A 25,841-nucleotide genomic window follows, 5' to 3' on the forward strand; every position below is an offset into this window, starting at 1 on the left:
TGAAGACAACAACAGCTTTATTTGAGCGCTTAAAACAATCAGCAAGTCATACAGTTGCTCCACAAAGAATGAGAGAGATTTCCTTTTTGAGCCACTCTAACCCTAACCTGTACTGACACACAGCCACCACCACCCCCCCTCCCCACACACACACACACACACACACACACACACACACTATCTGAGGCCAAGCTTCTTCTTCTCTTTCTGTTTCTTCCGGACCACATCAATATTGCGGTCTTTCCACATACTTTTCCTCAGTTTGATAGGACGACTTCCAACATACTTCCCTGTATGGACAGAGTGAAAGAGGAAATCATATTTACATCCTGACTTAACATGGGTATTAACACAAACATGGCACATACAAGTAAAGCGTATCATGTAAAAAAATAAAAATTAAAAATAAAAAATCATCAGAAGCAAACTACAGGCTCTGTTGTGACGGATGAAGACTGACCGTTCATTTCTCTCATGGCTCTAACATAGTCATTTGGATCTTTAAAGCTGACGAAGCCGTAGCCTTTTGTTTTTCCAGTCCGTTTATCCCTGACAACCTGATGGAAATAATGCAGATTACATATATAGAATATTTGGGGAATAAATTGGTGTTCATAGATATGCCATAGTCACATTCACCCATTTGTGCACACAAATGTTAAATATTCACACGTAGGGGTACAGATTTCAGAGTGTGACATGTGGTGGGGGAAAAATTTAACTGAACTCAAAGTTTGGATTGCCAGACAACCTTTCTTGCCAATTAGTCACATTTAGCCAAAGTGGTTGTAGAAGTTAAACAAGTCCTACTTTTGCTTTGAGGAAAGATGGGTATCTGCTGAAGGCTCTGGCTAGGATGTCATCATTGACCTCATTACCAAGATCTCCACAGAATATACGGAAATCATCTGCAACAAAACAGGGCCAACATTACATAGTCATACACACAAGTACAGACATATCCTCAACACGCTGCTCTTTCTGAGGAGCTTTTAATACAAGTTTTCCAGAAGAACAGCATTAGCAATGATTAATGTGGTTCAAACTATTAACTAACACATCAGTACTATAACCATGTTTAAGTTGGTTATAAAAGAGGGAAGGTATGCCAGAATCTACATTACAGAACCATTTCCAGTCTGCAGACAAGCTGTTCTCTGTACCCAGCTGCGTTTGTACCTGACTCCCACTCCAAAAGACTGGGGTCCTCCCAGGTTGTTCCTGCAGCAATACGGATGCACTTCTTCACCTTTTCACTTCTTGCTTTTTTTTTGTCCTCTGTAACACTTTCCATGGGCTGAAAACAAACAAACATATGTGTGTATTCTCATCACCTGAAATGAACAGAGGGAGCAGGCTGACTGTGCTGCCAGGATAGTAATCTTTCAACCTTTGATTATGCAATAGCTTAACCCAATTATTTTGGACCTTCCATATTTGTTATCTCTTCCATATTTCAGAGGCTGAGATACAATCTTGCTACTGCCTGCACAGAGCTACGTACACAAAGTCAGAACAGTAATAATTTTCTCTCTCCCAGACCCACCCAGGGAACTGTTCTGTGATGAGAGGACAGAGCCACCTACTGTCACTTCAGTGTGTGTGGGTTCTGGCTCTGGCATGCTTGGGCCAATGACAGAGCTGCTCTCATCACTCTCCTTCTTGTCAAGCAGACCTGCTGCCATTACGGCAGCCTGCTGCTTCGCCACTCTTGCTGCGAGTTCTTCCTGAAAGAGCCACATAACACATAAACTGGTTCATAAACTCACAAAGTGAAGCAGCAGCACTGCTGTTTTTCTAAAGTACATAGCAGCTTCTGATCAGAGTATTACAAAGAATTAAACACCATTCTGGCTTGTCTCTGGGCCTGAACATCAGGTTTTCTCTGGACAACAGAGACTGGAGGAGCCGTGTACACAGTTGGTGCTGCCTGGATGATTGATGGTGTTGGTTTGACCAAAGACGGGTTTACTGGTCTTGGAGGAGGAGCGGGTACCATTGGGACAGTGACCATATCACCAACCTGAGAGATATACACCAACAAACATGGTAATGACAAAAAAACATCCATATGCTTGCCTTCTGGTAAGAAGACTACAACAAAAATTCTCTCTCCTTAAACACTAACTGCTGACACAAGACAAGCTAGGGGAGGAAACATTGCCCTTCTAGAAAATGTCAAACACGAAGATTTTTATCTTAAAAATTATTCTTTACTTGAACTCTGACCCGAGGCACAGCTGACATGTGCTGAATGGGCGGTGCAGACCCCTGAGGTATTGGGCCCTGCATTGTTGGAGGAACCATCATGGGGGGTGGTGGAGGAGGGCGTGGCATAGGAGGTGCTACTGGAGGACCTCGCATCACTGGCATTCTCTGACCACCTTAACAGCAGACGAGAGGTTAGTAAGCTTAAATGAAACGTGTAAAAGAAAGCTTTTTAGATACATAACTGAAAATACTTATTTCTATACTTAAATATTTTCTATACAATATGGTTTAGCATTCTTTAATGATTTAAGATTTTTCTGGAAGAAATTGATGCGTTTTACATTCTCCATTGTATTGCCTGATGTCATCATCGGATATGCTCAGAAGTCCGGGAATATATAATTCCATAACGTTTTGTCTGAATGTACTCTATTAGTTTTATTATTTGTTCAAACAGGACTGGGAAAAATATTTTCATCCTTAATTATAAGGTGAATTTTGTTATACAAATAATCTTGTACTAAAAATTAGTTTTATTAGAAAGTTAAAAATATCGATTACGAGTTTAGCGCCCTCTGGTGTACAAATCATGAAAAAGAGAAGACCCCGTCATAAAATGACCCGCATCATTTTTTTTTTTTTTACAAAAACCGAACAGGGAATAGAACAAAGAACGCATAAAGCCAAGGCATACTTTTTTAAAATGCATTTATTAAGTACAAAATACACAAATACATATGCAAATCAAATAATTGATCAAAAACCCTTAAGAATATTCGAAATAAAATACGTTTCTATACTCCTAAATGTGTTTATAGCTCGGGTTTTTTATGTACTTTAAGAAATGGTGTATATATTCTTATTTCCCTAACCACAACTGGGAAACATTTTTGCAATTAAAAAAACCTAATATTTATTTATATTTATATATATAAAAACCTAATATTATTTATTTATTTATATATATATATATATATATATATATATATATATATATATATATATATATATATATATCTTTCTGTATTTATTTGTAAAATATGTAATACTTACGCAAACACAAAGATATACATAAAGATACCCCCGCCTCGAAAAAATACAAAAGAATAAAAAAGTAAGAAAAACAAATTATTTTCTACCAGAAGGTATTCTGTTCGTGCGTGCGCAAATGAGCTGATGGTACGGATCGTGCTACCGGTACAGATCGGGTAGTGACAGACCCTGCTGATGCTCCCCAAGTTCGGGTGTTGCTAAAGAAGCAAGTTGTACAAGTTGTGGAAGAAAAAAGTGTGTTCAAACTAGGGCTGCAACAAGGAATCGATAAAATCAATAAAAATCAACAGTTAAAAGCGTTGCCAACGAATTTCGTTATTGTGTCACGTGATTAATGCATCACTCGCCATGTCGTGGAGCTGTTTACCTCATGCAGGCCGTCGTCAATGCTAGCTGACGCACACTCCTTACCAGTTGGTGGCGATAATGCACACTGAAAAGATATTTGCTAACCACCAATAACTCAACAAGAAGAAGAAATGCTAGCTGACTGGCTGCAGAGTGACGTAAACGCAGTGAGGCAGAGTGGAGGCAAATTTTTACTACAAAAAAATACTGCTTTTTTGTAGTAAGTTCTACAAATGACAATAGCACCACAGGGACACAGGACCTAAAATAGCATGGAGTCATTGATGAGGGTGAAAAGAGCTAAACAGCAGGGTAAGTCGTTACAATATCTAACGTTTGTTCATTTTCAAAGTGAGGAAATGGGAACAGTGCTGGGCTCGGGGCTGTGAGCGGAGTTCTGCGCAGCCTAAGTCAATCTTCAGGTGCCGCTTGAACGTCAGTCTGGTAGCTCGTCTAATGCAGCTTGTTAGCTGTTGATGCCGTTAATGTTAATGACAGGACCCCGTTTACGTGCATAACTTTCCCAGATGTGATTAAAATGGATTCGGATTAAAAGAAAATATTCCGAATGCACAGTTGATATGTGCTGAAAATCAAATAATCTGACCATGACATGCATTTACTCGCACCAAGCTTTATTCAAAATAGAAACTCTTTGACATTAGCAGATTTGATAATTCCATAAAACAACCGTAGAGGTCGCGACCCCTCGCGACCCGACCCCGGATAAGCGGAAGAAAACAGACGGACAGAACCGCAGAGGTTTTGTGCTTCTTCGTGTGGAAAAAAAACCCAACAGGTGCAGCAGTTGGTTCTGAGATGGTGGAGAACTCTGGCTGTTGCTGTTGAGAGAGCAGGAGGAAATTAAAAATGTTCTGTGCTGCACAGCGCTGGAGCTCCATCCACCACATCTAGGCGCTGTAAAAATATGCATAAGGACAAATGTAGCATGTAGTATTTACATAAAATGCAGCTTGTGCTGAAACAGTCTATGAAATGACCTGGTGGTTTATTTGATTCTCAGAAGTGGTGGTTTTGCACTGGCTGCATTTTTATGCCCAGATATTTCCCTAGATGCACCAGGCAGATAGTGTAAATTTACAGGCTTTTGCAAAAGGGGAGACAGAGAGCCATTAGAAATCTAATAGAACACCAAAGTGTATTTCCAAGGTTTCTCTGCTCAACTCCATCGGTACGTCTCCTTGCAGGCCTTTTTATTTCATGCCAGCAGGATGCAGTTACATTGTCACAAGACATTACATTTGAGATAAGAGACAGTCCACTCCTTATCTGGGCTTCTTTTCCACTGTCTTCCAATCATAATCAATCAACCCTTTCTGGCTAGCACATGATGCTCCTTTGTGGATGAAGCAGTCATGAGCCACCTCCTCTCCCCAAGGGTCAAATGAGCACATTTTATCTCCACACAAATATGTTCACAAGCAGAGAGCAACAAGACCATAAGTGTATAAAATGGTAAAGGATTAATTAATCCAACACGAACTGCATGTGACACACCAGTTTTACAGCCTCAGTTTTGTTGCGTTAAATTCCTGTTCATGTAGAAAACATTGACTATTAAATCATTGACTAGCAATCTAGTCAACATAAACGTCTTTATTTGAAGCTAAATCATTTATTACCTAATAATATTGTAACAGAACACCTAAGTAGCAACTTATGTTTTGTGCGCTTATTTGCTTTGTCAGTCCAAATGTTCAATTTTGGAAAAAAAATAAAAAACGGAAATGAAACTTTTTTTTTTCCATGCAATTCGCTGATTTATTGTAAAAATAATCAACCAATGAATCGATTATTAAAACAATCGTTAGTTGCAGCCCTAGTTCAAACGGCGCACCAATAACAGACATAACTGCAGCCTTGAGTGCAACATTAAGCAAAGGCTGTTAAAGGGTTTGGGGGAGTTTCACAAGGTGTGGACTCTAGCTTTAGTCGTAGCCTGTGATCTGGATCTCTCTTTGTGCAGTGGCTCTGGAAGCTCTAAGTGAAACACTCCTGATAAATCATTCCTGAACTGACATAAGGAATGTGTAACACTGGGCTACAGAGGAAAATAACTGAACTGTTTCTCATTGATCCAGAGTATTCATTAACAGCTCTGCAGAGCCACCTGCTGCTCACCTCCATTCTACACTACACTGATGCAGGATTTCCCACAAAAGTGTATATACTATATAGTCAATATAAATGCACTATAGTGTTGAAAGTACTGGGTCCCTCATTGTTACACACATCAACTTACATGACATAGGGTTTATCATGATAATATAGGAATATTTAACTCCTCTTCCTGCAAAACATTTTGTGCGGTTGGAAACTGATTTTTAACAGGAAGGCCTGCCTGCTCTAATTCACCCCAACAGTGTTTTATTAAACCGACATCAGGATTCAGTGCAGGCCTGACAAGCTCTTCCAACCAAACTCACTCATTTATGTCCTTATTGTCCTAGCTTTGTGCATTGGTGTGCAGTAATACTGGAACAGGAGGGGCCATCCACAAAGTTGAGAGAACAAAATGACACAAACTGTCTTGTTATTTTCCAGCATTAAGAGTTTCTCAGTGAGGGGGGCAAGTCCCATCCTGTAACTCCTCCTGCACCAAACTTAGCACTTGACCCAGTTCAATCAGACTAAACTATTCTCCTGACAACTGCCAAACCAAGACTGATCCAACTCATTAAGACAGATCACTACAGGAGATCCTTCCTGCCTGCAGCCATCACCATCTACAGCAACTTGTTGAAGAAACCCCTATGAGTGGATGTCATAGGAGCAATGTTCCCCCTAATGCGGTACCGCGCGCAAGCTATTTTTAGAAACACAACGTCACGATGACGTCACATCACGTGGTACGCAGTAGGGCAAGCTTGCATAGTCCGCCGTTGTTTCGCTGTAAGAGACGTGCGTTAGCCTAGGTTTTACTCGGTAAACGACTGCTTTTTCCAAATCTAAGACCATGGTTTTTAAACATTGTTGCTATGGAACGTGCAACAGCGACTCGAGGTACGCTGATCGGCCGTATATGAAGGATGTTTTCTTCAAGACTGCCAAGGAGAAATGTGTACGCTTGGAACACCAGGGCGGTCGGCCTACACAACAGTTCAACCCGGAAAAAGTTACCAAATTCAAGTACATATGTAGCAAGCATTTTGTCGGAGGAAAGGGCACAACCGAAGAACATCCTGACCCAATTCCAGCGACATCAAGTCAAGGTAAGAGTATTTTGGTGGCCGACATGTTAATAAAGTAGCGCCTGCTACCATGACAGCATATAGGCTATCATGGTAGCAGGCGCTAACATGATAGCCTGCTACCAGGCTTACTCAAAAACATTTCAAATGAGACAAACATTAAACATATACCCATTCCTGGACGGTGATTGCAAACAACAAAAAAAAAAAAAAAAAAAAAAAAACGGCCGACGCTGCCATGATCGCCGCGCAGAAAAAAAAAAACAAAGCTTACCGTTCATCAACTCGGCCAGTTTTCCAGTCTTTTTAAGCCCTCGAACCTCAAGCCATCGTTTGAGCTGAAGGTTGGAGTGTTCTTCGACAGTGCGACCAGTAATCCGTGCGTCTGGGACATCGTCTTGGGAAAGTTTAACGGCTGTAAAGTCGGTCATATCTGTTATCCGTGCGTTCTCTCCTGTATGCCTACCTAAGCGGCAAAAGGGGCGTTGCTCTTGAGACGGTGACGTCACGTGCGCGGTACCGCATTGTTCATGTGTCTGAGCATACACACAAACTCCCTGAGCATTCACTTGACTTCTGTAAGCAACACCGCACATAGAATAGAATTCAACTTTATTGTCATTGCACTGTCTCAAGTACAAAGCAACGAAATGTGGTTTGCATCAATCTAGAAGTGCTATCCAGGATATAAATATTATTTATAAGTGTATGTATAAGTAAAAAGTAATAGTAGGTGACTGTAAAATGTTGTGTATAAATATAAATATGGGCGCTATATGCACAGATTATACAGAATATACAGGAATGTTAGGAAAAGGATTATATATGTATTAGCAGGTTTATAATACAAGATAAATAATGGCAGATAAGATTTACAGAATCTATACAGATTGTATACAAATTGTGTATGTGTGTGAGGGGAACAGTCCATGGTATGTGTGTGTGTGTGTGTGTGTGTGTGTGTGTGTGTGTGTGTGTGTGTGTGTGTGAGGACAGTCCATATGTCATTATTGTATGGGGGATGGGGGGTTACAGTCCTTATAGTTGTGTAGTGTTTCATGCACGAGGCTACATTACGCCTGTGCAAAACCTGACATTATAACAACTTACAAGCATTACTAAAAGAATCAAATTACAGCAATACTTTCTTTTAGATTACTTAAGTTTAGATACAACTGATGTAGCCCAATTACATGAAAAAGACATAAATCTTTTTTTTTTTTTTTGAGAGTTGTATAGTATGTTCAATTTTAGAGTAGGAGTCCCGCTAAGGAGAGACATGCACATGTTTCAGATTTAAAAATGTATTCTGTTTTTTAAGGTCAAGAGTTGATCACGAAAGAGCTCTAATGTGACAATATTGTAATTTGTGAAAAGCTTCTATGTGGTTAAAAAAAATGGCTAAATTATAACATTTTATATTCATTTTTATTTTGCAATCAATTTTTCAAACAAAAAAAATTGACACGTTAATATGAGATATACCAATGCAACTTTAGGCACTATGTAGCTAAAAACATCATTTGGTTATTTGAACATACCGTGATATATATCATGTATCTGATGTAGCACAAAGATATTAGATTTTCTTCATATCGCCCACCCCTATGTCTTGATTTACTGAAGCATTCAGAGTTCCTTTCACTAGAACTAAGGGGGCTAAACCCAGCTCCTGGGTTTAGCCCAGGAGCTGGGTTTAGCCCCCTTAACAACTCCACACCACCTGAGTGAAGTTGCCCCCCCCCCCCACCCTCTTCAAATCAGACAAAATTGGTGTCAAACGTTTGTGCTGGTTTGTGCAGCAAAAACTTTCGTTTGTGCCGCTATCATTTTAAAGATATATAGAAATGTTTCCAGATTTCAAAGGTCAACCAGCCCCCCCACTTTTATGAAATCAGACAAAATTGGTGTTAAACGTTTGTGCTACGTTTGTGCTGGCTTGTGCAGCAAAAATTTTCGTTTGTGTCGCTATCATTTTTTCCAGGTTAAAATTAAATTATTCATATTCATTGGTTAGCAATTTATAATTTATATGAAGTTCACAGTTTCAGCATGAACAGATGTTCACTGACCTTTGATGACCTATACAAACTATTAATATCATTAAAATGATACCAGTACAAAAATGTTATACATTTTAATTAGGGCTGTCAATCGATTAAAACAATTAATCTAATTAATTACATACTCTGTAATTAATTAATCTAAATTAATTGCATATCATTTTTGCTGTGAAAGTATTTTAAATATTTAAATTCAAATGATTCAATGAATAATCAGCATTAGATACATTAAAGTTCAAAAACTCTTATTCACATTTCATGCCTTCAGACGTTTTAACGTGTCGTTGTGGCATATGTGGCACACAGTAACGTAGGGGACACAATGAAAATATAGGGGACATAATGAAAAAGAATAAAAAGCTAGCAGGTGTGCACAATAAAAAAAAATCATAAATACAAGTATAAAGCATTCAGTATTGTTAGAAAGGTCACGCTATTATCTGGAAAAATACATTATTGTATGAGTTAAGTTCTATTCCGTTTTATGCCTCTTTCCTTGTAAGTTTGAAATGTCCCATGCTCCTGAATGCACCATAGCTTTCTGACAGTCACGAATGCATCACACTGGTCTATGAACGCTGTGCTGTTTACTGTAGACGCACGTTTGATCTTCCGTTTAAGACAAAGCTTTGCAGTTTCAAAACTCACGTCGGTTCTCACGGTTTATTGTTGTATGTGAATGACAAGAGACCACAACAAATAAATCAGCCGTACCTCAGATAACAACTTTGGATTTAATGGTGTTCATTACACCCATACTTTTGTAAACGAATCTGCCAAATAAACACAGTTTTTTCACACAAGAGGTATATTCAAACGTTTTGATATCACTGATATAAGAACAAGTAACTCCGTTGGTCACATTTTAATCCGTTTTCTTTGTCGATATTCAGCTATACAGAGCGAGGCGCGCTCCCGCGACTGGGGATGCATATCTCGGCAGGGATGCACGTTTCGGCATAACACCGTTGTTCGCTCTGTTTGCGTCTGCTGCTGTGTTCGCGTTCTGCCTTCCAGTCCGGCGCGCAGGCGCGAAAAACCCGGATGAAAACAATAGCAGTGAACTACCTTATACCATTAATTTGCGTTATTTTTTTTTAATCCGTTTTTTTTTTAGTTAATTAATCAAAATGACTGCGTTATTTTGACAGCCCTAATTTTAATATATATATATATATATATATATATATATATATATATATATATATATATATATATATATATATATATATATATATATAGCTGGGCAACGATTAAAATTTTTAATCGCGATTAATCGCATAATTTGCCTGATTAATCATGATTAATCGCATTGTATGCGCAAACTCCAAGAATTAATTCAAAAGTGCTGTAAGGAGCACTTTTATTTTAATGTTCTGCTGCCATATGAACAAAAGTGTTGTAACATTTGTAGCACTTATCAGTAACACATATTTAGTGTAAAGCTCAACTTAAACATGTAAAACAAAAAATAGCAATAATAATAAATTAAAGCTTATTGCCACTGACAGGAAATTCTCTTTATGGGGAAAAAAATCTACCAAAAAACAGGCAATTTCTGAGGTAACAGCAGGGAGCAGCATTACCATTTTATGTTCAATACCAAAGTGTGAAGCACAAAAAAAGGTCTACAGTAGCTATCCACTTTGCCATTACATTAGTTAGGCTCTCTGTAGACATCACCAAACAATTCAATGACTCAGTGTGTTTGGCATTTAAGTGTTATGTTAAGCTCAAGGTGCTCCGGTGATAAGAAAGTTTAACTTGGCAGTGGTTACAACTAACTTGTTTCTGTCATATTCATTGCTGGAAGAACTTTAAGCTGAAATGCTTGCTAACTCGATATGCCTGCATGTTTATTTGACGTTAACACGCGTTTTTTTTGTTGTTGCTTTCTCGCGTGCATATAGTCAATGGCAGGGGAAAAAACAGGCAAAAATACATGGATACTTTGAAGCGAGAAGCGACTTCACCGACGGCGTCAATGCAGAGCCCCCCGCTCCGCCAGCAGTCATCCGCGCAAAACTTGTTCCTGCCGCCAACTCACCGCCTCGCCTAAGCAAATTCCTGCGGGAAACACTGCCTTCCCCATGTCAGCTTTGTTTTTTTCCGCATTTTCCTTTTTCCTGCCAGCACCTTTCTTCCTGTTTGAATCCCAGGCTGGGCTGACAGCAAGGTTATTGGCGCATTATCGGCACCTGCTGTTCTGATTCAAACCCCTACACCGCAGCAACAGACCTTCACAAAATAAAAGCATGTGAGCAACATGCGTTAATGCGCGATAAAGTAAATATCGCAGTTAATAGTCTAATGAATTAACGCGGAATTAACGCGTTAATTTGCCCAGCCCTAATATATATATCTGCATAGCAAAAAAATTTATTTGTACTGCTATCATTTTCATTAATGATAATAATAGTTTGTAGAGGTCATCAAAGGTCAGTGAACATGTTTTCATGCTGAAACTGTGAACTTCATATAAATTGTAAGTTGCTAACCTATGAATATGAATAATTTAATTTTAACTTGGAAAATAATGATAGGGGCACTTACGAAAATATTTGCTGCACAAACCAGCACAAACGTAGCACAGTTGGTTGACACCAAATTAGGGGTTCTTTATTATTATTCCTTTTTAATCTTCCGTCACCGTTAATACAGCCCGAACCGTAGGCTATACTAGCCTCGTGAGACCATCCTGATCTCGCGAGCTTTCAAGGTTTCACTCGCAGATCAGTCTGGCTACCCTCCGTTAAAGAAAATTTGGAGCCGTTCACCAAACGAACGTCCAATCAGCGTTGGCTTTGAGGCGGGTTGAGGAGTGACGCAACGAGAAGACGCGACAGTTCAGTCTAAAGAATATGGCGGCTTCAGCCGATGAAACTAGCGTTAGCGCGGCTATCGAGCAAGTTTTATCGGAATTACAGAGTATTTCTCTGCTGAGCTAACGAGCCTTTACCTGCAGCAGCAAGAGTAGCTTGGCTTGTGGTTGTGTTTTCGTCGTTGCTCTGTTACGAGCGACGACGAAGCATGTTGATGAGTACGTCATATGCTTCGTTGATCTGATTGGTTTATTTGGCCCGTCTATCACCAACATAGGCCAATCAGCTAACCAGTATTTTCGCCCCTTCCCAAAATTACTTCAACGGAAGGTTTCCAGATGGATATGCAGAGCAAATACATCTGGCGGAGTCAGGTAAAGGCTATACCCCGCGTCGAGACGCACGTTTGACGCCATTGACGCCATTTAAAGTTACCTTGGTGACAAACACTTCTCAAAACCACTTCCTAGACACAGTTGACATCTCCATAATGCAGAGTTTAGCATGTCACTTTTTTTTGGTACAGCTGTTTAGGTGTTGGGCTGGTGCACCAAAGGTCGCAGGTTCGCAACCCGCTTGGGGGTACCCAATATTTTTTTTTTATTTTTTTTTTATTTTTATTTTTACAAGTAACAAATAATTTGAACAACTGATATAAATGAATGAATGATGGAAAAATTGCAACAGCAAGAACTACTGCTCATTAGCAGGCGCAATATGGACTTTTCAGCTCTGCAGCGTCTCACATCAAAAAAACGACAAAGTTTTCCTCAAGTTTTTTTTAATCTATTTTTCACCTGACTTTTTCTTCCAAAACTGCACCGCGTTGCTGCGCTATAGCACACATGAGTTTCTGGACCTTCGGAGCTATAACAGTGATACATTTATCGCCGAGATTCCCGTCATCCTAGAGATCTCCAGAACACTGGATCCTGACGACTTCTCCCGGCCGGGCGGAAGTGCAACTCAGCCAGCGACCGGAACGTAAACAAAGCCGGCGTAACCGCGGAGGGGAATGCGTGCTAGGCTAAAGCTAACACCACACTGGCTATCTTTACTAGGGTGACCAGACGTCCCCGATTTCCGGGCACTGTCCCCGTTTTGGACCACCTGTCCCCGGCTAAACCTGTCCCCGGAAATGTCCCCGATTTTACCGAGGGGAAAATGTTGCGCGTTGACTGTTATTACGGTAGAGCTGTTGCGCGCAGAAACAGGTGTTACGGTAGCTGGTTGCGCTGCTGATAATATAAAAGATGAGAAACAGAGCGCACCACTAGACGGGCGGTAATGATTCTTTTGGATGTGGTCAGCACCCATTAAAACACGAAGAAGAAGAAGGGCGCACCACTTTTAAAACAGAAGAAGAAGTGGAAGTTCATTGTCATAAACGGTGATGGGGAGCTGCTGTGTTATGGTAAGTGTGTTAAATGATTCAGTTTATTTGGATCGGGCTGATCCTGTAATAAATGTTCGTGTCCAGGTTAAAAAAATAATCAATAAAAAGTAAGACAAGACCACGAGTTGCTGCTCACCTGAGTAAAAGACACTCAGATAAAATGTAACAGAATGATTGTAAACTCTTTGTAAGGCGCTAATCTGGTACGCTGGTTCTCCAGGGCTCAACAAGGGTTCATCTAAAGATGTTTTAGAACTGATTGGTGACCTTTAGTTTATATTTCAGATAGTTATAAGTAGAGTTATGTGGTTTTATGTTTTTTGGATACAATCCGGGTTAGCACCCGAACATCCCTTTCAGACAGCTTCCTCATGCGTCCACAGTTAATCCTGTTAGATGTGGTTCGTCCTTCTTGGTGGTATGCTGACATTACCCTGGACACCGTGGCTCTTGATACATCACAAACACTTGCTGTCTTGGTCACAGATGCAAGGCAAGGCAAGGGAAATTTATTTATATAGCACAATTCAGTACAGAGACAATACAAAGTGCTTTACATGATTAAAATATAGCAAAATAAACGCAAGTAGGAATAAAATGTAGATAGAAAATAGAATAAAAGCAAGTAGAGATAGAATGTAGAAACAAAGAAGAACATTAAAAACAGTAAAACAGTTTAACTGGAACAGTCAAAGGCAATTTTAAACAAATGTGTTTTTAATCTTGATTTAAAAGAACTCAGGCTTTCCGCACTTTTACAATTTTCTGGAAGTTTGTTCCAGATAAGCGGAGCATAGGAACTAAATGCTGCTTCTCCGTGTTTGGTTCTGGTTCTAGGTATGCAGAGCAGGCTGGATCCAGAAGACCTTACTGGTCTGGAAAGTTGATACACTGATAACAAGTCTGTGATGTATTTAGGTGCTAAGCCATTTAGGGATTTATAAACTAACAGAAGTATTTTAAAGTCTATTCTCTGAGATACAGGGAGCCAGTGTAAGGACTTTAGAACTGGGGTTATGTTCTCTACTTTCTTAGTCTTGGTGAGGACGCGGGCAGCAGCGTTCTGGATCAGCTGCAGCTGTCTGGTCCACTTTTTAGGCAGACCTGTGAAAACACCGTTGCAGTAATCAATTCTACTAAATATAAACGCATGGATTAGTTTTTCCAGATCCTTTTGAGACATTAGTCCTTTAATCCTGGAAATGTTCCTCAGGTGATAGAAAGCCGACCTTGTCACTGTCTGTAAATGCTTTTGGAGGTTCAGGTCTGAGTCCATCACTACACCCAGATTTCGGGCCTGATCAGTGGTTTCTAGCTGAAGCAACTGAAGCTGTGTGCTAACTTTTGATCTCTCCTCTATTGGTCCAAATATTATTACTTTAGTTTTGTTTTTATTCAATTGAAGAAAGTTTTGACACATCCAGCAAGATGTGCACCAACAATTTGTTCTCCTTTGAACTCACCCATGTCACCCATAATGTTGTGTGCATTGCAATATTTTGAGCAAAACTGTGCTCTTACCCTGCTAATTGGACCTTCACACTCTGCTCTTATTGGTTCAATGTGCAATTAATGATGATTGGCCACCAGGCTGGTCCAATTTAGCCATGAAACCTCCCACACTAAAATGAGAGGTGTTTCAGTTTCATTGTCCAACCCCTGTATGTAGTGCATTTCACTTACTGAATTGAGTTACTGAAATAATTGTCTATACTTTTATTTATTAAGATTTAATTCTAATGTTTATGTAAGGCAGAGGTTACAAATGTAAACGTTACAACCTTTTGTTTGGACCGTTTTTGCATTTTCTTCTATTAGAAACGGCTCTAAGAGAAGAAGTGGAAACAACGCCCCCAAAATTACGCTTGTGGCCAAAAAGTGTATTACGTCAGTAGTGGTTTAGGACTACCAAAGCAAATGAATGGCAAATGTTGACTGTCGGCTGTCGCCAATTAGCTCATTAGCTGCGTCTCAGATCGATATACGCAGTTTGCAGCTCTGCAGACACAAAGTTTTCCCGATCGGCAGGTTTTGATGAAGACAAATCCTTTTCATTCAGAAGATTTGATTTAAAATCCCCAAGCGATGAGAGCCTACGACCAAGGAACTAAGAAAGCTTTGCCTTTGACGGTTACGCGCACCACCAGGCGGGCGCCTTCTTCAACTTATTCAGAAGTTGAACGATTCTAGTTTATTTTTGCAAATGTGAGCAGGGCCACGGGAGTGGTTGACCTCTGATGACCCCTGGAGAACATTTTTCTTCATATCTTTAGAATGATAGGAGCACAAATGAAAATTTTTGGTGCACAAACCAGCACAAACGGAGTCGAGTTAATTGACACCAATTTTTTTTGATTGGTGTTTTTGACACCAATCAACTTCATTCAGGTCCCCACACCATAATCCCCCTCCATCAAACTTTACATTTGGCACAATGAAGTCAGACAAGCACCGTTCTCCTGGCAATTGCCAAACCCAAACTCATCCATCAGACTTCCAGATGGAGAACCACAATTCGTCACTCCAGCAAATGTGTCTCTGCTGCTCTGGCATTAAATGGCGCCGTGCTTTACACCACTGCATCCGACGCTTTGCATTGCACTTGGTGATGTATGCTTGGATGCTGCTGCTTGACCATGGAAACTCATTCCATAAAGTTCTCTGTGCACTGTTCTTGAGCCAATCTGAAGGCCACATCAAGTTTACAGGTATGTAGTGATAGACACTGCAGAAAGGTGGTGACCTCTATGCTGAAGCACTATGTACTTCGGCATCTGCTGACCCCGCTCCGTCAGTTTACGTGGCCTACCACTTCGTGGCTGAGTTGCTGTCGTTCCCAAACACTTCCATTTTCTTATGATACAGCTGAAAACGTGAAATATTTTGGAGTGAGGAAATTTCACGAAAGGATTTGTTGCACAGGTGGCATCCGATCACAGTTCCACGCTGGAGTTCCTGAGAGCGACCCATTCTTTCACAATTGTTTGTAAAAACTGTCTGCATGCATAGGTGCTTGATTTTATACACCTGTGGCCATGGAAGTGATTGGAACACCTGATTACAATAATTTGGACAGGTGAGCAAATACTTTTGCCGTTTATTAGGTAGTGTAAGAATCAAGAATCTTTATCGTCACCATAAGTTATTGAATTTCTTTTTGAGATAGACACTGGGACAGAATACACAGATAAAATAACACACAGACACAGCAAGACAACTTTTCAACACGTTTTTTAAAAGAGTAAGTGTACAGTATCTCCCGAGCGGGAGATCGACAGGCGGATTGGTGCGGCGTCTGCTGTGAAGCGGGCGCTGTACCGGTCCGTTGTGGTGAAGAGAAAGCTGAGCCAAAAGGTGAAGCACTCGATTTACCGGTCGACATACGTTCCTACCCTCATCTATGGTCACGAGGTTTGGGTCGTGACCAAAAGAACGAGATCCCGGATACAAGCGGCTGAAATGAGTTTTCTCTGTAGTGTGTCTGGGCTCTCCCTTAGGGGCAGGGTGAGGAGCTCAGTCATCCGGGGAGGACTCAGAGTAGACCCGCTGCTCCTCCACGTCCAGAGGAGCCAGTTGAGGTGGCTCGGGCATCTGGTTAGGATGCCTCCTGGACGCCTCCATGGTGAGGTGTTCTGGGCACGTCCCACCGGGAGGAGGCCCAGGACACACTGGAGGGACTACGTTTCTCAGCTGGCCTGGGAATGTCTTGGGATTCCCCCGGAGGAGCTGGCCCAAGTGGTTGGGGAGAGGGACGTCTGGGCCTCCCTACTGAAGCTGCTACCCTCACGACGCGACCCGACCCCGGATAAGCGGAAGACGATGGATGGATGAAAGTGTACAGTACAAAGTAATAACTTGATGCAGCATAAAATCATTTACTGCAGTCTTCAGTAACCATTTTAATTGCTAATGTATATTTTAAGATGGATATTTAAACTTTAATCAGCTTCAACTTCTCTGAAGTGCATGATGTGTCGAATCCTCAAAGTTCCACACACTCCCTCTCTCATCACTGTTATTTCATCTTTATCTAACAATCACGCATTATGATTCACAGCCACATAAACACACAATACTGATGGTAATGCTGGGCAGGCTGCTCTTTATATTGACAGTCATGATACAATCAGACTTTGGTTTTGTAATTTTGCTTACACTTTTCAGAGTAAAGCCCCACACAGAAACAATGACATAACCTGACCTGGAAATGAGAAATGTAGTGGTGACCCTACCTGGTCTCTGTAGAATATGTGGGACAAAGGCTGGTCTCATGATGGGAGGTGGAGGAGGACGAACTGGAGGAACTGAGAAAGACAGAATTCACAATGAGGAAACCCCTGAAACCATTTCCACAACACAGCATCTGAATCACACATAACTACACAGCTAAAAAAAATTATTTCAAGGCACATCCATTTTTGGTGTTTAAACAACAATTACAGATTATATTCCTACAATAATTTACAGTCAAACAAAAGTATGCAACATGGTCATGTAAAATGTGCCGTATTCTTAGTATAACACATTGGTGCATTTATAATTGACACATGCTACGTAATAACTTCTTGACGCCCGCCCCAAAACTTTTGTGATAGAATACTATAAGCAATCATTGAGCGCACCCATTATTAACTGAACCGGAAGCCCAGAAGTGATGTACGAACAGCATCAAGTAGAGTGGAAACACACTTCATACTGCAAGCTGTCAGTCTGTCCACCTACCCATGCTGCTGCTTGTTCTTGCACACTTGCGTCTTTCGAAAACACTTCCCTTTGTGTTCATGTGGTTTATTTTTCCAACCTTATGCCTGACATTCTGGCATGTTTAGATCTATTGCATGTACGTATTGGGACCTGTTCAGTTGGTACATCATGATTCTGAATATTCTTGCACGATTTGAGTGACATGTTATTTGGATGCCTAGATGGCAGCACTTGTGAAAAGCACAGAAAGGATAAAAGATACATTTTTACTCTATGTAGGCACGCGTTGACCAAGATTCTCACAGCAGCAGCTCAGAAAGTTCAAGTCACAGCCAGACTGGACTGATCTGACTGATCAGACACAGATGAATTTATTACAAAGAACAATATTAGAATTAAAAAGTGGACTTTATAACAGAAACCCAATTTCATTGGATTTTACCTTGGCACTAAATGATCAGCTGACTTCATGTCAACAGCACAATTGAAACCACTGATGTCTATAAAGGGCAGATACACTGAAATAATTTGCTCCCTCTGCCAGCAATAGTGAGTGACAAAGAAAAGTGTGAAACTATAACTTTCCTTCAAACTGGTCTAAATTGCAACAGACTGCTGCCAACAATGTTGTCAAGTCATGTTTATTTGTACAGTACATTTCAGCAGCAAGGTGGTTTACATCATGAAAACATAAAAACACTGGTTGTGAGTCCAGTAACAAATATTAAGTTGTATCAGGTAAAAATGCAGAGTAGGGGGTGAGGAGGGTGGGAGAGGGCCTCACCCCCCCCCCCATCTCCTTTCAGCTCCATTTCCAGCTGGGGTTCTGGGAGACAGCTGTTTATTGGTTTGTTTTGGAACAGAATGCATCTGCTGGCTTTGTGCTTGTCTTGCTTAAAGGGCTAGGGTTAGGTAAGTAATTTTTTGTTTGGCCAGGTCATTAGCTCCAATAATTATAAGATCCTCAGCGTTCTGCTGATCAGTGGTTAATGGGGGTATATTTTCAGTTATATCAGACACTGTGTCATTTGGGAAGCAGATTATCTTTGTTGTCTTTATACTGCAGAAATGATCAATTCCATTAACTACTGCATCCTCAACAATAACATTTGGCAAAGATTTTGGTTTCTGGGTCACTTTAACAGATGGTTGTGTTGATCTTGTCTCATGCTTCTTGTTGATGTTTGGAGGTGTCCGTTGCAGGCTCATGCTGAAGAGCAGCAAACCTGTTTTTCAAAGGAATTCCAGCTAAATTTAGCGGGTTTCTAGTTGGAGACATGACGGGAAGTATTATGGCTCAAGCTGGCTGATTAGTCCTTGGTACCGGAGTTAAGGAAGATGGAATCATGTCAGCCCCGGCTGCTTGTTGTTTTTTCTTTGGTGCTGGTGTTGACGAGGGGATGTCTCGGTTTAGTGCTGACCACACTGTATCACCTAAGTGAGGAGTCTGCCCCGTTAGACGTCTACTCAGGTCCAAAAGATTACATTTATTTTTCAACTTGGGTGAGCTGCTTGCTGAGGTGTTCGAAGGCTGTTGGTTGTTTTGGGACATCGGTAGGGTTGTTTCATTTCCAAAGCCTGTGTTGATCTCAATATTTACCTCCAGCCAAGTAACCCTCTGTTCTATCAATTGAAGTCTTTGTATAATGCTGCCAATATACCTGGCATTGATCTTGCTTTTGTTAATCTTGAAAGTAAAAATAGGACAAAAAGTAACAATAGTAGTAATCCAGTTATGAGGGTAGACAATGTGAGTCTAACTAAAAAAAAAAGTGTGTATATTATACAACTTTAACCAGTAAAACTATCAAATGGGGACAAGAGAGAGCCAGATAAGCTGTTCATCCTTCCCAAGACCGTTTTCTGAACATCAGCGTGAGAGGTTCAGCATGATGAGAGCTTTAGGCTATTTAAGCCAAGATGGCGCTGCGCAGGCAGCAGCCAGTCACATCGGCGGTATCCCTTCTTTTCCTACTTTCTCCTTTTTATTGTGTTTTCTGGATTGCTTGTATATTTTTGAATACCGCATCGGGTATTCTGAGCCTAGATGCCCTGAAGAAACCAACTTTTGGGACTCTAGTGATTATATTTTTGTTACTTTCGGCACATTTCGATGCCGCGAGTGGAGATCCCTTTGTCCGCAACTCCGAGCGTCCCTTGATCTACACGAGGAACCAGCTTCTAGGACTACGTGACTCCTCGCGCTGCGGCCCCGTTCATCACCACGCTGAGAAACTATACATCCCCGCAGAAATACGGAGGAGGCGGAGAGGATGTCGGGGCGGGAGGACGAAGCGGAGGAAAGGTTATTTACCATCGGTTGTCACTGGAAACGTTAGATCTTTACGGAACAAGACCGAGGAACTCACAGCACTAACCCGTTTCCAGAGTAAGTACAGAGACGCTAGCATTATGTGCTTCACAGAGACGTGGTTAGATGGATCTGTCCCGGACTCAGTGATCTCCACGGACGGCTTTAAACTTATCCGCGCGGACAGAACTTTTGCGGGGAGCGGAAAAAAGAGAGGGGGAGGGCTGGCGGTGTTTGTGAATGAGAGGTGGTGTAACGCGGCGCATGTTCACGTGAAGCAGCAGATATGCTGCTCGGATGTTGAACTTCTCGCAGTGAGTTTAAGACCTTATTACTTGCCGAGAGAGTTCGGCCACGTGATCATGCTCTGTGTTTACATCCCTCCCTCCGCGGACGCCGCCGCCGCGTGTGAGCGGATCCACGCCGCTGTAAACAATCTGCAAACACAGCACCCCCGCACTCTCCTGCTGATCACAGGGGATTTCAACCATGCCTCCCTCCGTTCCACCCTCCCCACGCTCACCCAGTACGTCACGTGTAAAACAAGGGACAATAAAACGCTGGACCTTTTTTATGCTAACGTTAAGGACGCTTACACCTCCGCCCCCCTCCCCCCTCTGGGACGCTCAGACCACAACCTCGTCCATCTGCTCCCCCATTACATTCCACTGGTGAGGAGACAAAAGGCACAGAAGAAGTCAGTGAAAGTTTGGTCAGACGAAGCCAGTGAGAAACTGAAGGACTGTTTCAGAACCACAGACTGGAGCATGTTCCAAAGCTCTCATGGAGAGGACATCAACAGCCTGACTGAATGCATCACTGACTACATGAACTTCTGTGTGGAGAGCATTGTGCCAACACGACGGCTACGATGCTTTCCAAACAACCCCCGCTGGGTGACCCCTGAGCTGAAAGTCCTCCTGAACCAGAAGAAGAGGGCTTTCTACTCAGGGGACAGAGAGGAGCAGCGTAGAGTCCAGCGGGAGCTCCAGTGGAAGATCAGGGCAGCAAAGAAGGATTATGGGAAGAAGATGGAGGAGCAGCTGGCACAGAACAACGTCAGGGATGTGTGGAGAGGTCTGAAGAACATCTCCGGCTTCGGGCAGAGGACCAGCAGGGCTGCAGACGGAGACACCAAGTCTGCAGATGAGTTGAACACATTCTTCACTCGGTTCGACTCCCCCCACACTGGCCCCCTCCTTGACCTCAACTTCCACATGTCTCCAACCACCAGCGCTCCAGAGACCTACCATCCCCCCCACCGCCACTCCGATCAACGACTGACCCATCCACACCTTCAGCCCTACCTTCCTCCCCCCTCACAGTCACACCAATGCAGGTGAGAGGACAGCTGACGAGGCTGAAACAAAGGAAAGCCTCAGGACCGGACGGCATCCCCCCCCAGGCTACTGAGGACCTGTGCAGATGAGCTCTGTGAGGTCCTCAGCTACATCTACAACCTGAGCCTCAGCCTGGGGGTGGTGCCCACCCTGTGGAAGACCTCCTGTGTGGTACCAGTTCCCAAAACGCCGCACGCCAGGGAACCGGCCGACTTCAGACCAGTCTCCCTGACCTCCCACCTGATGAAGACCATGGAGCGCCTCATCCTAGCACACCTGCGCACCGTGGTGAGCCCCACCCTGGACCCGCTGCAGTTTGCCTACCAGCCCAACATCGGAGTAGAGGATGCCATCATCTACCTGCTGCAGCGGGCGCTAACCCACCTGGAGACCACTGGGAGCGCTGTGAGAGTCATGTTCTTTGACTTCTCCAGCGCTTTCAACACCATCAGACCGGTGCTACTGAGGGGGAAGCTGGAGGACGCTGGGGTGGACAAACATCTGGCTGACTGGACCATGGACTACCTCACTGACCGCCCTCAGTACGTGCGGCTGCACGGCTGTCAGTCAGAGGTGGCACTTTGCAGCACCGGGGCCCCCCAGGGCACCGTTCTATCTCCGTTTCTCTTCACCCTTTACACCTCGGACTTCACCTACAACACGGACAGCTGCCACCTTCAGAAGTTCTCTGACGACTCGGCCATTGTGGGCTGTGTGTCTGAGGGGAACGAGGTGGAGTACCGGTCGGTCATCATGGACTTTGTGGACTGGTGTGAGAAGAACCATCTGTGCTTAAACACCAGTAAGACCAAGGAGATGGTGATTGACTTCAGGAGAAGACCTCCACCTCACTCACCTGTGAACATCCAGGGGCAGGACATAGAAACCGTGGAGAGTTTCAAATACCTGGGTGTTCACGTCAACAATAAGCTGGACTGGACACATAACACCGACGCCCTGTATAAGAAGGGCCAGAGCCGGCTCCACCTCCTGAGGAGGCTGAGGTTCTTTGGAGTGAGCCGGCCTCTGCTAAAAACTTTCTATGACTCTGTGGTGGCCTCAGCCCTCCTCTACGCTGTCGTCTGCTGGGCTCCTGGCAGTGCAGAGCGGGACAGAAAGATACTGAACAAGCTGGTGAGGAAGGCCACTTCTGTCCTAGGCTGCACTCTGGACTCAGTGGAGGAAGTGGCTGAGAGGAGGGTGTTGTCCAAGTTCACATCCATCATGGACAACACCTTCCACCCCCTGCACCAGACTGTAGAGGAGCTGAGCAGCTCCTTCAGTGCAAGACTTAGACATCCTGTCTGTAAAAAGGAGCGCTACCGCAGGTCATTTATTCCTGCTGCTATCAGATTTTACAATGCTGCACTGTAACTGCAACTGTGACCATAACTGTAATAATTAATGTGCAATAACCAAGGTGCAATAATCTATTTAATACATTGTCCTACAACCCCTGCAATAATCCTGATGTAGTGACTTCTGCTGCTATCACCACCTGAACATAAGTCAGCCCACATGTATGTATGTATGTACAAATGTATACAATGTATATGCACCAAGTAGGCGCATATATATATATATATATATATATATATATGGGTAGAACGTCTACAGCTTCAACTGTTTTAACCATCTTTATTGACTTAATGATTTTTAACAAATCTTTATTTACTAACCTGGTCCCACAAACGCCGGTGGTGGAGGACCAACAAAACTAGCTGCTCTGGCCTCTAATGTCTGCTGGACCTGAAAGAATGTGGGAGAGACAGGACAAGGAGAATGCTTTAAACAAAGTTATTTTTAAAAACTTTTATTAAAAAACGTGGCTTTATTTAGTTTGAGCTGCCAGCTTATACAGTATGTTTAACAGTTCATAAAAAAATATAGAATCACTATTTCGGATGATGTTCAGTCAGTTTTACTTTATAGTTTTAAAAAAAGTACAATTATCAAAAAGTCTATAAATAAAAGAGCTTGGAGAAATTAAAGAACCATTTGTAGATGACTGATTCCCAAGAAACATGTACCCAATAAGAGCTGAGACAATGGAAACATAAAATCAGCACAGAGTCTGCCAAACGATGCCTCTGAATCTGCATCTAAAAGCAGCCACTGTTCAGGTTGTAAAATGGCATACAGAGGAACTCAGCAAGGTGTTAAAGCAGAAACCTCAAAGCACTGTGCCATGTAAAAAGAAAACTGCACAACCTGATGTCAAAGAACAATGGCAGACAAAGGGTCAACATCCGTGTCTGGACCAGAAAAATCATCTGAAGGAAAAAAATCCATAGGGTTGGATGTTGGGTAGAGCAGGTGGTGTTTTTCTAAGCAGGAAACTCACACATTGGAGGGTTTTTCTTTTTGACAGTGATTCTTCGGCGTTATGATTCTTCGGAGAGCTGGGGTCTCATTTATAAAGCTTGCGTAAGCACAAAATGGGGCCTTAAACACGTCACTTTCCACGCAAAAGTTGGGATCTGACCCAGGCGTACGTTCATTTTTGAGACAGGAGAAATTGCAGACACAGATGGTAAAGTGATGAATTGCAGCCGAATTGCATCATGATTCCTCTCAGAAGTTCAATTTCACTCCATATCCAGATTTTAAGATCGACATCATCATCAGCATTAAAAACTGCAGTGTTATTCATGCTTGTGTTGCTGATACATAACATACACTTTACAAATGAGACCCCAAGTCTATAAACTGCTAAATAACAATGTTGAAAGCTGATGTCTACAAAGAATTCAAGTTTTCATTAAAGACAGAGAACCTGTTAAAGGACATATTGGGATGTTTTAGTTTGATTAAAAAATGGATATTTAGTGTTTTAGAATGTCATTAAATTTTTGATGTTCGGTTAATAAATAAAATCAATTGATGTCACATCTATAATTGCTTTGTTTTTGTGCTACCTGTGACTGAACAGCTTCCACCAGCAGTGAATCCTAAACATACCAGAGATGTAAATATCTGACACAACCCAGGTACAAACCTGTCTGTAGGTGTTGGTCCCTATAATGGGTCGAACCATCGGCACCGCTGGGACAGCCAAGGCTACTGGTAGAGGCTCGATGAGAGGAGGACTTCCTGATACTGGTATCGACCCACCAAGAACCTCCTGCTCAAAACTACAGAAGTCACAATGAAAGAACAGAATCAGGAAAGGACATTTATATTGTTATTGAACGTCTGCCATTTACCAAAAGGAAAACTAATCTCATCAAAGACTTTTTCTTCATAATCTAGTTTACTGAAGAATGATTAAAAAAATTCAAAGAATGCAGAGTTTGCAAGTTCAAATCACCACCTCTATTCAAAGATAGTTTTACAGTCAATCTTTCTTCATAGGATCTGCAAACTCTGAAATTACCCACAGGTTAACAATTGTGTTGGGATCTTTAAGCTGAGTAGTTATCACTTTGGGACACACAGATTCCCCAGACCAAAACCAAACTGTTCTTGTGTTTCTGGAAGAAGTTACTCTTGGACAATACTTGGCTCACGTTGCTTATTCATCAGTGATCTTGACCACGATTATGGGTAAGGATAGTTCTTTGGATTAGAACCAGTTCCTCAAATAGATTGTATCAGGATGACTCACTACTGGCACAGTTCAGGAAGACAAATCATTTTTTTCAAGCCCAAACAGTCAAACAGAGAATGACTCTGGGTTGTCAATCTTTAGCACTGCATTCTTCCTGTAAAATTTCAGTCTGACCAAAGAAAAAACGAGAACCTGACCAAAACATTGCATCACGTTTCGATGTAATGTTTTTTATGCGCTTCACGCATTTAATCGTAGGAGTAGTGTTGGTGTGAGTGCTTTGTGCGCCACTTCCAAATATAATCCTGCAGACGCACCAAATTCAAATAAGATGGCTAACAATAAAGTTTACTTTGACGGAAAAAAACAAGGAAATGAACACAAGCATTTACTCATTTCAATAACTGATTTCTTATTAACCATTGAGCGGTTAACAAGCAGAGTAGCTGACGTCATCCCAGTAAGCAAGGTTTATAGATGCGGAGCAACAGAGAGGGCAGAGCCAATTCAGATCATATAAAACAACAGAAACGTCAAGACAGCGAGAAAATACATGTGCTAATGTAAGGTTGTGCCATTTGCAAGTATGTGGCCTTTTAATTGATGTGGGAAGTGACTTATGAAGCTGTGAACTATATTACCAAGTCCAAATCTCCTCAGAATCTTTCATAATAAGCCTTCTTTCCATCTTTGGCAAAGCAGTCAGGCACTGGGCTGTCAGGCAGGAGTTTGTGGATGTGAAGCGCTGATTAAGCTGCTGTTTGGTGACCAGAGGGAGGTTTTTGGTCAATGGAGGCTGAACAAGCTCCACTCAGCTGATGCGTTTGACAC

General features: G+C 42.1%; 1 protein-coding gene across 2 annotated transcripts in view; it reads right to left on the reverse strand.

Moving 5' to 3' along the window:
* rbm42 (RNA binding motif protein 42) overlaps positions 1-25,841 on the reverse strand; it is a 27,592-nt gene continuing 1,751 nt past the window's right edge. Inside the window, exons 3-12 of one of the 2 annotated variants that reach the window (XM_036133326.1) lie at positions 24,459-24,594; positions 23,140-23,209; positions 17,338-17,409; positions 2,230-2,384; positions 1,847-2,023; positions 1,587-1,727; positions 1,180-1,297; positions 811-908; positions 461-557; positions 1-290 (exon numbers count right to left, since the gene is read on the reverse strand). In XM_036133326.1, coding sequence (XP_035989219.1) covers positions 178-290; positions 461-557; positions 811-908; positions 1,180-1,297; positions 1,587-1,727; positions 1,847-2,023; positions 2,230-2,384; positions 17,338-17,409; positions 23,140-23,209; positions 24,459-24,594 — 1,177 coding nt within the window. In that variant the 3' untranslated portion in view covers positions 1-177. Of the gene's footprint in view, positions 291-460; positions 558-810; positions 909-1,179; positions 1,298-1,586; positions 1,728-1,846; positions 2,024-2,217; positions 2,385-17,337; positions 17,410-23,139; positions 23,210-24,458; positions 24,595-25,841 lie in introns of both variants that reach the window. The other variant, XM_036133325.1, reaches the window with a different exon arrangement.

The sequence above is a fragment of the Fundulus heteroclitus genome, unplaced genomic scaffold (assembly GCF_011125445.2).
Source record: "Fundulus heteroclitus isolate FHET01 unplaced genomic scaffold, MU-UCD_Fhet_4.1 scaffold_61, whole genome shotgun sequence".
Classification (NCBI taxonomy): domain Eukaryota; kingdom Metazoa; phylum Chordata; class Actinopteri; order Cyprinodontiformes; family Fundulidae; genus Fundulus; species Fundulus heteroclitus.